Source organism: Oryzias latipes, chromosome 4, assembly GCF_053564925.1.
Source record: "Oryzias latipes strain Hd-rR chromosome 4, Olatipes_Hd-rR_3.1".
Lineage (NCBI taxonomy): Eukaryota > Metazoa > Chordata > Actinopteri > Beloniformes > Adrianichthyidae > Oryzias > Oryzias latipes.
This window is the reverse complement of record NC_136240.1, coordinates 16,551,713-16,565,367: the sequence shown is the minus strand read 5'-3', so window position 1 is coordinate 16,565,367 and position 13,655 is coordinate 16,551,713. Positions and strand designations below refer to the sequence as shown.

The 13,655-nt window shown below is 38.4% G+C and overlaps 1 protein-coding gene across 1 annotated transcript; it reads right to left on the bottom strand.

The window, feature by feature from the left end:
- Positions 1–241: 241 nt before the first annotated feature.
- LOC101165222 (interferon-induced protein 44-like) lies at positions 242–8,755 on the bottom strand. Its single transcript, XM_023954262.2, has 9 exons — positions 8,662–8,755; positions 8,301–8,415; positions 7,140–7,683; positions 6,798–6,846; positions 6,185–6,380; positions 2,512–2,664; positions 2,254–2,425; positions 2,035–2,135; positions 242–1,944 (listed from the first exon to the last, which is right to left on the bottom strand). Exons 3-9 carry the CDS (start codon positions 7,633–7,635, stop codon positions 1,777–1,779), a joined length of 1,335 nt encoding a protein of 444 aa, XP_023810030.1. The 5' UTR covers positions 7,636–7,683; positions 8,301–8,415; positions 8,662–8,755; the 3' UTR covers positions 242–1,776.
- Positions 8,756–13,655: the final 4,900 nt, after the last annotated feature.

Below are 13,655 nucleotides of genomic sequence, written 5' to 3'. Positions count from 1 at the left end.
ACTCTGGTGGGAGGTTGGCGCCAGTGTTCGGCAGCGGAGCTGCCATCAGTGTGTGAATGTGTGTGTGTATGGGTGAATGGGACTGTGACTATAAAGCGCTTTGGGCCTTCGAAAGAAGGTAGAAAGTGCTATATAAGTATACGCCATTTACCATTTACTAAAATGAATGAAGAAAAATCAACAATCAAATCTATTATGGGTTAAACAGGAAATTTCACTTACGACTCGGTCAACATTAATAATGAGTTTAAAGACTTTAATAAAAATGTATACACGTCACAGATCAATCCATCAGAGCAAAGCATAACTCATTTCTTAAAAATGTAAACCTACCCAGATTAAATATGGATCAAATCACAAACTTAAACTCACCGCTCTCGTTGTCTGAACTTCTTGAAGCTCTGTTACTTTTGCCTAATAGCGAAGCTTCAGGCCCTGACGGCTTTCCTGTTGAGTTTTATAAAGGATTCTGGGAACAGCTGGCACCAACGTTTTATAAAATAGTCCCATTTATTAATGAAAGGCAATCACTACCACCTAACATGAACTCAGCCAAGATAATTGTTCTTCTAAAACCAGAAAAAATCCCACAAGCCCCATTTCTTTAATCAATGCAGACGTAAAAATTATTTGAAAAGCACCAGCACAGAGAACATAAGAAAAAAAAAAATCACTCCTCACATAATCCATCTTGATCAAACTTGCTTCATCAAAGGCTGACACTCGAGTGACAATGTCCGCAGACTTGTTAACATAATAGCCAAAGCCACTATTAAAAACCAGGAAATGACCATACTATCGTTGGATGATGACAAAGCTTTTGATAGAGTAAACTGGAAATTCCTCAATGCTGACCTCCATAAGTCTGGGGAATCATTCATTGACTGGATTAAAATATTATGCTTGATGATCCCCACACAGCAGCCACTAAAGTGGTTCAAAACATTAGACTCATCCATATCAGGTTTCTTATGGAACAATAAACCTGCAAGAATTAGTCAAAAAACTTTAAAATCTGCAAAAAGCTATGGAGGCTTAATATTAACTAACTTCCACAACTATTTTCTTACCAATATATTACAATACATCTAAAAATGGTTAAAAAAACAATCCAGAATCCAACTCATGGTTAAACTTAAAACAGGCGTAATGTGGAAAGATCAACCTGTCATATCTACCATTGTTTAGCCTGTTAAAAACTGTTTTTAAAAAAATAGGACTGCTCCCAAAGTATTTATATAAACGCCACTTTAACAGTCTTGTAGGAATTTCTTAAAGTGTCAAACTCCTCACTTTTACTGTGCAAATTGACACCCATCTGAGACATCCCAGACATCCTCATAAACAAAAAAATGTTACACTTCCCAGTTTCTCTAGCAGAGGGCGTAACACTACTAGAGCACCTAAATATTGATAGAAGATTCATAACACTCCAGAAACTATACAGAAATTATACATATATTTTAGATATGTTAAAATGTTGAATTTTCTCATGGTTAACATGCTTTTCTGAAAGAGGGAAGTTTAAGGTACATCCATGCCAAATTTGGTGATTGTACAAAATGCATAATTATTTTAATAACTAGCTCCACTAACAAGGTGTCTGCATTAATCAAGCAGAAGAGAAGAAGTAATCACCCCTAAAAATGAAGGTCTAAAATTCCCCTTTACTTTTAACCCTAACTTCATGAAAGAGAGAGGAAGCCCAAAAAAGAGGTACATGAATGTATAAGAAGGACATAAGGATTGAGGATCCTAAAGAGGATCACTGCTCATTCATTCTCTGTGCTCATCAAAGAAGTCATCCACAAGGTTAAGCATCTGATCGACCGCACTGAGCAGCAGGATGTCGATGGTCGTGTCCAGTCTCAGCACCTCACTGTAGTTCTTCACTGGAACAACGCAGAACAAAGGTACACCGACACGAATGGAAGCCTCCTGCATCTGGATCACATGACACAACATTTAAGAGATTTTAGAGAGTGGAAGACCTGAGTTAAATACATTCTTTCTTTTAAGTTAGAAAATCCGTACTAATTCCTTGATATATATGCTCTTGTAGACATTTGTGATGTCTTCTTTCACCAAAGGGCAGACTTCATCTATTTTAGTGAGCAACACCAGCTGAGTGATCCCTGAAAGAATTACAAGAAAATGTTGTCAAAGTAACAGGTAAAATTACAAACAATGTGAAATAAAAATATTAAAAAAAATGTCTTTGTCCAGCCAATAATTAAGGACTCTAATACTTACCTGACGAGTTGACTGTTTTGCGGATAGCTTTCAGTTTATCTTCCATATTTTGGGACATGATGGAGATCTTGCTGGCATCTATGACATAAGCCACACAGTGGATCTTGTCTTTGAGTTCTGGATTCTTGCGGAAAGCTTGAGCCTCTGATTGCAGAGGAACAGAGGAGTTGAACTGCATGTTTAAAAAGAAAGAATGAGTGGATAGTTCCAAACTGTTAAAAGCGCAACTTTTCAACAAATTCTAATCAAGTCTTTTACCTGATAACGGTCAGGTATGTGACCATTAATGATGTTACTGATCTCAGCAATATTAAGCCCCGCCTTCTCTTCTGCCTCGAGTCCCATGGTGTCACAAAAGACAAGGGGCAGAGATTTGCCTTCACGTCCAGGTGTCACGGAGTAGCTGCGAAACTGCCAGGTGGTTAGAATTAATTTATATATATGTATACAGCGGGGAAAATAAGTATCGAACACGTGAACATTTCTCTCAAAAAACATATTTCTAATCGAGCAATTGACACGAAATTTTCACCAGATGTCGGCATCAACCCAAGTAATGCACACATAGAAAGAAATCCAAACATTTATGTCCATAAATGAAGTTATGTGTAATAAAGTGAAATGGCACAGGGAATAAGTAATGAACACATGAAGAAAGGGAGCGGTAAAAAGTTCTGGCAAGCAAAGAAAGCAGCAGGAATTTGTCAGTATTCAGAAGGTTAACCTGCCCCCTATTAGTGCAAAGTAATATCAGCTGGTATAGTCCTGATTGATGCCTTTTTAAAAAGGTTTCTCACTAGCAAGGTGTTAAACAAGAAGCATTGCATGATGGGTAAAAGCAAAGAGCTGTCCAAAGACCTATGCAACCTTATTGTGGCAGAAATGAGGCCAACATCAGTCACCTCCTCTACATGGATGACATCAAGCTATATGCTAAGAGCGAGCGTGGTATTGACTCCCTGATCCACACCACCAGGATCTACAGTACTGACATTGGGATGTCATTCAGGCTCGAGAAATGCAGCCGGATGGTGACAAAGAGAGGCAAGGTAGTCCACACAGGAGGGGTCTCACTCCCAGACGGAACAATAGCAGACATCAAGGAGAGTTACAAGTACCTTGGAATTCTGCAGGCAACAAGGAAAGCTGCAACAGCTAAATACCTCCAACGAGTAAGCCAAGTCCTGAGAAGCCAGCTCAATGGCAAAAATAAGACCCGGGCAATTAACAGCTACGCACTGCCAGTTATCAGATACCCTGCAGGAATAATTAGATGGCCAAAGGAAGAGATACAGACCACAGATGTTAAAACACCAAAGATTCTCACCATGCATGGAGGGTTCCATCCCAAATCCAGCACCATGAGACTGTATGGAGGAGGAGGCAGAGGACTAGTGAGCGTAGAAGCCACTATCCAGGATGAAACATCCAAGATCCATGAGTACATCAAGCTCAACGCCCCAACTGACAGTGTGCTCAGTGAATGTCTCAGGCAATGGAGAGCAGAGGATACAGTGCTGGAGGACAGATCCTCATGGGAGGACAAACCCCTGCATGGGATGTACCACCGGACCATAACTGAAGTGGCTGATATCAAGACGTCATACCAATGGCTAGAAAGGGCTGGCCTACAGGACAGCACTGAAGCACTCATCCTGGCAGCCCAGGAACAAGCCCTGAGCACCAGAGCAATAGAGGCTCAGATCTACCACACCAGACAAGACCCAAGGTGTAGGCTGTGCAAAGAGGCCCCTGAAACAATCCAGCACATAACTGCAGGGTGTAAGATGCTGGCAGGGAAAGCATACATGGAGCGCCACAATCAAGTGGCTGGAATAATATACAGGAACATGTGTGCAGAATATGAACTGGAAACCCCTCGGTCAAAATGGGAAACACCTCCGAAGGTGGTAGAGAATGAGAGGGCAAAGATCCTGTGGGACTTCCAGATCCAGACAGACAGGATGGTAATGGCGAACCAACCAGACATTGTAGTGGTGGATAAAGAACAGAGGAAAGCCGTTGTGGTGGATGTGGCAGTGCCAAGCGATGGGAACATCAGGAAGAAGGAACATGAGAAACTGGAGAAATACCAGGGACTCAGAGAAGAACTGGAGAAAGCATGGAAAGTGAAGGTGACAGTGGTGCCTGTGGTAATTGGAGCACTCGGGGCAGTAACCCCCAAGCTGGAGGAGTGGCTACAACAGATACCTGGAAAGACCTCAGACCTCTCAGTCCAGAAAAGCGCAGTGCTAGGAACAGCTAGATACTGCGCAGGACCCTCAAGCTCCCAGGCCTCTGGTAGAGGACCCGAGCTTGGAGGAGAAACCACCCGCGGAGGGTGAGAGGGGCGTTTTTATATATATATATATATATATATATATATATATATATATATATATTACCTCTCTATAAAAGATTTAGCCAACGAGGTGTTCATGATCATAAACTAATGGTGTACACAAAAGGTTGATCGCATGGGACAGTAAACTGTGTAATAAAGTATGTCAACATGTATTATGGTTTTAATAAAAAGTCTATGGTCAATATTTGGATTGCTCAGAAAAGTGTTCATTTGGCTTCTATGTGATAAATTTTAACACTTTTAGATAAAAATGCTTACTGTGCCCTCTCAACCATCTGCGGGAGGGACATAGCGGTGCAGCATTAAAACCGCTCGTCCTATGTTTTTGGCCAGCAGGTTGGGCATATTTTGAATCATTGTAAGTACAGGCATGAATGACAAGTTTGTTGAGAAACAGTTTAGAGATAGAGCAAAATCTAGCTTTTATTTTGATAGTTCACTTATTGGCAAGTGATATATATATTAGCTAAATATTTAGTTTGGAGTTAAATATTTATTTAGCAAATAAATATCAATACACGGTAAATTGTGTTGTGATATTGGGCTATATTAATAAAATTGAAACTGAAATATCAAAGGTTACACTGTCAGTAAGAGCACTGAGCATGAAGCTCCCACCCTAGTCCATCTAAAACCCACAAGAAAAGGGTTAAAAGCCGAAACTGAAGGTTTTCAAGCTAAAACTGAAAGAAAAAAGAATTGAAGGTGAAAAAAAGATTTAAAAGTGAAAATTTTTGTTTTGATACTTAAAAAACAGACCATTTGAAAAAGGAAAGTATAAAGGTTATATTCAACTTGCAGCAATTATCATTCACTTTTTCAAAGTCTGTTTTTGGTAGTGGTGTCATGCGATCAATTTTTTGGTGCTATTAATTAATCGCGACCTGTAATTAATATATCAAATAAATCCATTTTAATCGCAAACATTTTTAACTAAATTGCCGTTGGAAAAATACCTCATTTTAAAGTATTTGTATCTAAATTGGTGACATTGTGGCACAGTAAAAGTTCAGAATATAGCTAAGCAGAGGCTTTATAAAAAATGTTTTAATTATAACAGACTTCCAACTTTACTTTTACACCACCAAGGGGTGTTTTGTTTTCAGTCTCAAACAACTAAAAAATTATATACATTAGGTTGTACTTCAGTTTTCAAACTTTTGGCCCCCAGTTGCCGCCATATTTAAGTTGTTTTTTTTTCCTAGCATGTGAGTGTGCACAAGTGTACTTGTGAGTGTGCGTTTGGAGAGTGCATTCACTTCCTTCCATAAAGTGTATCCACAGGAACTGTTTAGAAGTCCAAAGATGGTCACTCAAAATATCGATCTGATTTAGATTTCTCTGTTGCTCATTTTCTGCAAATTGGTTAATTGATCTAAAAAACATGGTTAGAAAAATCAAGATTTCATTTTTGAGAGCATTCTTTGTTTGCAAATGTTTTCACACTTGCCTGAAATTTTTGGCATAGTGTTGTAAATAAATAAATATAAATTAAATATATAAATATAAATTATTTTTAAGAACAATTATAATTATGTGTTTTACTGTTTTGGGGCAATAACTCACCAGTGTTGTCACGCTGGTAGATGAGGTTCCAGGTGTGGCCTGGCTGGTGATATGACCTTTAAATATAGATTTGAAAGAATTGAAGAAGCTGGATTTTCCAGCTCCAACTGGTCCAACAAGTAAAACCCGTGCTTCAGACACGGAACTGATCGAGGGTTTGTAGGATTCAATTCTCTCCATCAACGTCTTCTTTTGCCTGCATAAAATAAAGAGCATGTACAGAATCTCGTTTAAAACTATTGTTATTCTGAAAATTATTTTTTTATTATTTTTACAAGCAACAGCTGTTTTATTCTAGATTGTTTACAATATTTCACAGATTTGAAACTTTCTGACAAGTGTTTAAACTGCAATGATGTTTTGCCGGTTTTTTTTTAACCCTTGTGCTATCCTAGGCACTTTAACATTGGGAGTTGGGTCATCTAGACCCACTAGACAGTACTCTGAACCTTTTTTTCTTCAATGATTTCTGATCCTCACTGGTGTCCATGTATACATGAAATCTTTCCACCTTTATCCACCTTTGTCATGGTAGGGAGAACACGTCAATGTAAGGGTGGGGTCATCTAAGATAGCACAAGGGTTAAGTTTTGGAATTTGAATAGTTTCTTACTCAGAGTTCCAATTCAATGTCCTCCATGGGTTTTCAAACTGGAAGGATTCTGTTAAAGAGAAAAACAAAGGATCAAAATAAATAAATAAATACTTAATACAAAACTACAAAATAGCTGCCTTTGTTGGTGTTTTTTTCTCCAGTCAGGTTTTATTTTTAGTTAAATTATTTTTTAAGTTCTAGTTTAACTCATGTTGAACTAATATTGTGATGTTCACATTGAGTTTTTTGTGTTTTAAATTTGAACTTTGCTGATTTTTTTTTCCAGAAGTCTGCCTTCTGCATATTTTACTCCAAGTAGATGAAAATTGTGTGTGGATTTTTTTAAACAGTAAATCTTACCTTCCACCTGGTAAACTTCACATTCAGTCAGGTCCAAGTCATTGCCATGCATCTTTTCAGCTGTGAAGTTGTAATATTTACTGTGAAGATGACCTCCAAAACTTCCAGGATTGCTGTACACTTTTTTTTGGTTCTTATAGACAAGAATCAATGTGTTCCCAAAGTTAGGACCGCTATTCATGTCCATTTTCACTGCATATGGAGCATTAGTGACTGGATATGTGTTGAGCTTTTCTTCACTGAAGGAGAACAGAAAGGCCTGGTTATCATTTACAAACTGTCTAGACTGACTGAACGGTTGACTGGTGTAGCCTCCAAACACATGTCCAGATTTGTTGTAGCCCACAGACACCGTGGATGACTTGTTGTCACAGTGTTGGTGGAAAGCTGCTCCAGTGAAACCATGGATGCTGGCTTTGTAGAGCAAAATCAGTTTGAAATTTCCCAGCTGAGAGCAGATTGCTTTCTGCTGCGTCTCAGTAAGCTTGGAGTTCATCTCTGAGTTAATGTTGATTAAGCTTTTGAGTCTCTGTCAACAACAAACCTTAAAAAGAGAAGAAAGAAAATATATACTGTTACTCAAAGTCTTGTGTGGTATTTAGAAAAGAATATGCATACAACTTTGAATTTAGTAATAAAATAATAACACACCCAGCTTTTTAACTTGAATAAATGAATCGCTACCCTTAATTTCACTGAGGTTTCTAATTTTTGCTCACACTGCCATATAAATCATGGCTGTGAAACGTTCCCGTCTTTAGGGAGGGAGATATAGGAACTATAAATAGTACAGCGGTGGACACAAATTCACATTTAAGACATTTTTTACCTAATCCAAACCACCTTCCCCCTTATTTTTCTTTTCTTCTTTTACACACAGACAGGATTTCATAAATGTTAAAGGCGAGGTTTGTCAAAACTGGAGTAATGTTACTAAAATGACAACAGAAAAAAATTTCCTTTCCTCATAGCCTGCTTCAATAATAATTCAGAATGTGCACAACTGGGCAAACCATTACAAATCCAAGTATTTGCTCTAAACCTTACCAAAGTTAAATAACCTTACCAAGGTAAAGTAAGAACAGTCACAACGAACAAGATCAAAAATCATTTAGACAATTCAAGAAATACTGACTTTCAGGTAGAAATGTAATGACTCACCTTTTTTCTTTGTTGAAAGCTGAGAGCAAATAAATGTAAAAGCTTTCAGTGACCTTGGTCCACCTCGTTCGACAGAAGCGAAAGCAAAAGTTCAGCTTAAAGTTAAAGCCTTAAACTGAAAGTATAAAAGACAAAAACAAAGACAGACACATGAAGAGATGTTGAAGATTACTTCATTACTTTTACGTATTTTAGGTGCGAAGTAAATTTATAAAGTAAAAAGAATTGATGTTCATTCAGCAAGCTAATGCATTGGTAGAATAATGTGAAAAAGCACTTTACATAAAAGCAGTCATAAAAGATGAAAAGTCATAAAAGATGAAAATTAATTAAACAGAAAACACAGAACAATCGTGCACACCTCCTCCCACCCAGTTCCACAATATAACTTTGAACAAAAACTTAAGAACTGCTGCTTAAAGAAACAGTCTGGCTTGGTACTGTCGTGCACAAACGGAATAAGGCGGATCCATTTATTCCAAAGCCCAGCCCGACCACAAGGGTCATTGCCTCAGTGCCCACCCAACACAGCAGGGCTCACTCTACGGCTAATAGACCATGGAACAGGACCCCAGCTATGAGAATGAGCACCACAGCAACAGCACCACCTACAGGTGAAGCCTGTATTACCCCGGAGCAATGGATCCCTAAAAGGAAACACTGGAGTAAGAAAAGACATCAGAATATAAGCAACGAGGAAATAAGAAAACAATAATAATAAAATAAAATAATATATAAGAATAATCTTAAAAAATTAAAAATCATTAGAAATGATTACAACATAACCTTAAATAATGTGGATATAATAATAATAAAAAGAAAGAAAGTGAAAGTGCTACTTTCTGTGACACACCTAGGTGTGCGAAATCTGTTCTCTGCATTTGACCCAACCCCTGGGGGAGCGGGGAGCTGCAGACGAGCCACGCCCGGGAGGCAGTAGCGTTAAGGAAGGACCCCCACCAACTGATGTGAAGTGCTCGACATTGATATGGTAATTGCCCCCAGTACCATTGTTTATTCCCCTCCGGGAATTGAACCCTGGATTCCTGCGTGGCAGCCCTTTACCTTACCAACCAAAACAAAAGGGTAGTATATAAAATAATAATAGTCTTTATGCAAGTAAAAAATGTATTAAATAGGGAAAATAAATGGAAAAAAAGAATAAAAGACTAAAAGAAAAAAATGTTTGGGGGAAGGTGGGGGTGGGGGGGGTGGGGGGGGGGGAATTAGTTAAGTTTAGGATTGTGGTTTGGGTCAGGGTTCGGTGACCTGGAGGGATAAAAACTAAAAATGGAGATTAAGTTAGGTGTAGGGATGGGGGGGGGGGGGATTGGTTAGGATTAGGATTAGGGTTTGGGTCAGGGTTAGGTGTTCTGGAGGGATAAAAAGTAAATTGAGATCAATTTAGGTTTAGGGTTTGGAGGGGGGGGGGGGGGGGGACGAGAATGGACATTGTGTGAAAAGTCATGTAAAATATTAAAAAGGTGGATCTTGAGTCTCTTCTTAAAAACCTCCACAGTCTCTGCAGCACCGAAGTTCTACCGCAGGCTGTTCCACAGGCGAGGACCTTAATGGACCGTAGTGGAATAAGGCCTCATCGTGTGTTTTGGTCCTCACCTTCGGAGCAGCTAAGAGGCCAGTGCGGGAGGACCTGCAGGGTCCATCAGGGTTTACATCTTAAAAAGCAGATCAGTTTAATAAGAAGCCCCAAGACCGTAAAAACATTTATAAACTATTAAGAGAACTTTAAAATTAATCCTAAAAAGTGCAGGGAGCCAATGTTAGGATTTTAAAACTGGTGTAATACGTTCCTGTGATTGCATTAATAAAGCCATCATCCACATACAGCCTGACCTTAAAAGGAAAATGCTAATCAAACACAAGAAACACTTGAACAGAGGGAACACTTCATGCAGTTCAATAATATGAACATTTTACTATGCAAAAATTGCTAGGATAATTGGGGGGGGGAAACTAAAGTTCCAAGTGCTATTTAACCTTATAGTGACACACTGGCATACATTTTGCAGTTAATGGCAGCATTACATTTTTTAAAACCCTTTTACTCTTGGTTCATCTCAAATCTAATGCTAAAACTGGAAATGAGCAAGTGGTACACAGAGGGCTAATGCTTGCTAGCTCTCAAAGTGTGCATTCAAGTTGTACAGACAAAACACCAGTAAAATTACAACTACTTATGAGAAACAGTGAAAATGTTGGAAAGAGGTTAAATACTTTTGCACCGTTTTTATCACCACAAAAGAGAACTTACCTTTAAATTCTCAAAGACCATCCAGTCCTTATGGCCACTTCCAAATCTTTTACATTGAAACTTTCAGACACTGCATTGTGCAGAAGCTGACTGTTTTAAGTTATTCTGCCCTTAATAAATCCCATAAAGAGTGCAAATAAATATAACTTGCATTTTAATCTGGTTTAACAGATCTTGAACAGTGTTCTGAAATGTTTGAACGGTTTGAGTTTTTGTTAGTTTTTTTTTTTTTTAATAAAACGCATCTTTTTCACCAGGTAAACTTCACATTCAGTCAGGTTCAAGTCCTTGCCATTCATGTCTTCAGCATTGAAATTGTAATGTTGTGGGACCAGAAAATTTGCTACTTTTCCAGCATAGGTGTACACTTTTGGTTTGTTCCCATAGACAAAAATCAATGTGTTCCCAAGATTAAGACCACTATTCCTGACCATTTTCACTGCATGTGAAGCCTAATTGACTGGATATGTGTTGAGCCTTTCTCCGCTGAACAGAAAGGCCTGGTCATCTTTCACCCACTGTCCAGTCTGACTGGTTGACTGGTGTAGCCTCCAAACACAAATCCAGAGGAGTTGTAGCCCACAGACAGAGTGGGTGACTTGTCACAGTGTTTATGGAAAGCAGCTCCAGTGAAACCATAGAGCTGCTTTGTAGAGCAATTTCGGTTTAACATTTCCCAGCTGAAAGCAGATTGTTATCAGCTGCTTCTTGGTGAGCTTGGAGTTCATCTCAGCTGATATAGCAATCAAGTGGAAAATGCTTCAATCAACTTGAATCAGTCTCGATACCAAACTTTAAATAAATAAAAAAGAAAACGTACATAATTTTACTTAAAAGGCACTAAGAAGAAGAAAAAATATGCATAGAAATGTGACAATAGAATGAACAAACAAATTGTTTTTTTAATTCAATTGTACTTTCAATAATTCAAACTTATCCAGCATCTGTAATTTGGATTAAATGAATTACTACAAAAAATTGTTCTGAAGTTTTGTCTTAATTGGTATTTAAACCATAGCTTCGACATTTTCTCATCTCTAATCTGACACTAATCTAACCATAGGCAGATCAGCAGCAGACACAAATGCACAAGTACCAAAAAAGTTATGAATACAAGTATTTGACATAACACCATTTTCATCAGTAAGGGGATTTCTGGGAATCCTACTGGTAAAATTTCCACCAGATGTTGGCATGAACCAAAATTACTTTGTATTGCTTTTCTTTGAAACAGTACTTGATGATGCAAGGTCTTCATCACGTTCTCTCCGAGTGGTTGTTTGCTTTCCTGATTATTCTTTGGACTCCTTGTACAGGGATCTTATGTGGAGCATTTATTATGACTCAACTTTCAATTTATTAACATATTGCTCAGACAACTTTTTTTGTTACTCTATTAGATTCCCACCAATATTGTTCTGAAAGACATCTGCATATAGAGGTCTGCTACACATCTACTTGAAGCCATCCAATATTGGGATATTTTTAGATGTCTATTAGAATACTTTTTAAAACATTTACTAGATATAAAAATAAATTCTACAATTTTACATCCATCCATTTATCTTCAGAACACACTGAATCCATTTTGGGGTCTCAGGATTGCTGGTTCCAACCCAGCTACTGTTGGGCAAAGGCCATGTACACCCAGAAGAAGTTGTCAGCCTATTGCACCCTTTTTCTGTTCTTCTTCTTCTTTTGGTTTTATTGGCGGGCGGCACCATCGTAAAGGTGCATTACCGCGACCTACTGCATTGGACTATAGGTCAGAGTGGGGACTACCTAACCAACCATACAGAGAAACAAATAAAATAAAATAAAAATAAAATAAAAAAATCCCTCACCCATCCCTAGATTGTCCCCCATAACCTAGTTCTCTTCAAAAAACCTATAATCACACCATGTAACTTTTCCTCCCCTCCCAAAAGCTTCTTTAAACTAAGGTGTTCACCCTCTTTCAACCGTACCCTTCTTTCCAGTTGTCGTCTTTCCTCCCCATACAGTTCACAGTGACATAAAACGTGCTCAACTGACTCTTCCCCTTTCCCACACTCACACAAACCAGTTGGGTGTTTCCCTATGAGATGCAATGTATTATTTAAACCAGTGTGACCCATCCTCAACCGTAATATTATGCCACGATCTCTGGTGTCTACTCTGATATTCAGACCTTTCCCTACTTTGTCCTGAATTCTAAATAAATGTCGACCCTTCCCCTCCCTTTCCCATTGTGTCTGCCATTCGTCCATAATATGCCTCCTAATAATCGCCCTTATTTCTGTTCTAGCTAATGGAATTTCCATCTCCATACCTCGTTTCAACGCCCTTTTAGCCAGAAAATCAGCCATTTCATTTCCCTCCACCCCCCTATGTGCTGGTACCCACATAAATCTAATGTTTATTTTCAATTTTTCCAACCTGAACAAACTCTCATAAATTTCATACAATATATCTGATCTGCTATCAGAATAGTAAGACTTCAGAGACATCAAAGCTGACAATGAGTCTGAACAAATAATACCATCTCCAACTCTATTCTGTTCTAACCAGCTTAAACTATATGATATTGCCAACATTTCAACTGTAAAAACTGAAAGATCCTTTTGCGTCTTAATTCCAATATATTTCCCCAATGTAGGGATACAGAAAGAAAAACCAGTTCTCATTGTGTCTGGATCTTTAGATCCATCTGTATATATAGGGATAAATGAAGCATGGACCGTGTCTAACCTATCTGCTGTTATCTCATCCCAGTTTCCCTTCCATTTGCTACCCTCCATTGTTCTATGGAGATACAAATCCACTTGTATGGTTGGAAAAACCCAGAAAGGAGTGGTCGGGTACAAAAATGTCTTAACTAGGGTTTTACCATGAATGTTTGCTTTTCTCGCAAAACTAGCTAATTTCCAAGCAATACTTTCTTTTGACCCATTACCACTTTCCCAACAAGGAGCAATAGCTCTCCTAACCATGTGTTCTACATCTACACAACCCTGTATTTTCACCCAATAATTAAGCATCAGTTGTTTGATTCTGAGAGTCAATGGTAGTTCCCCCATTTCAACTTGTAATGACACAGCAGG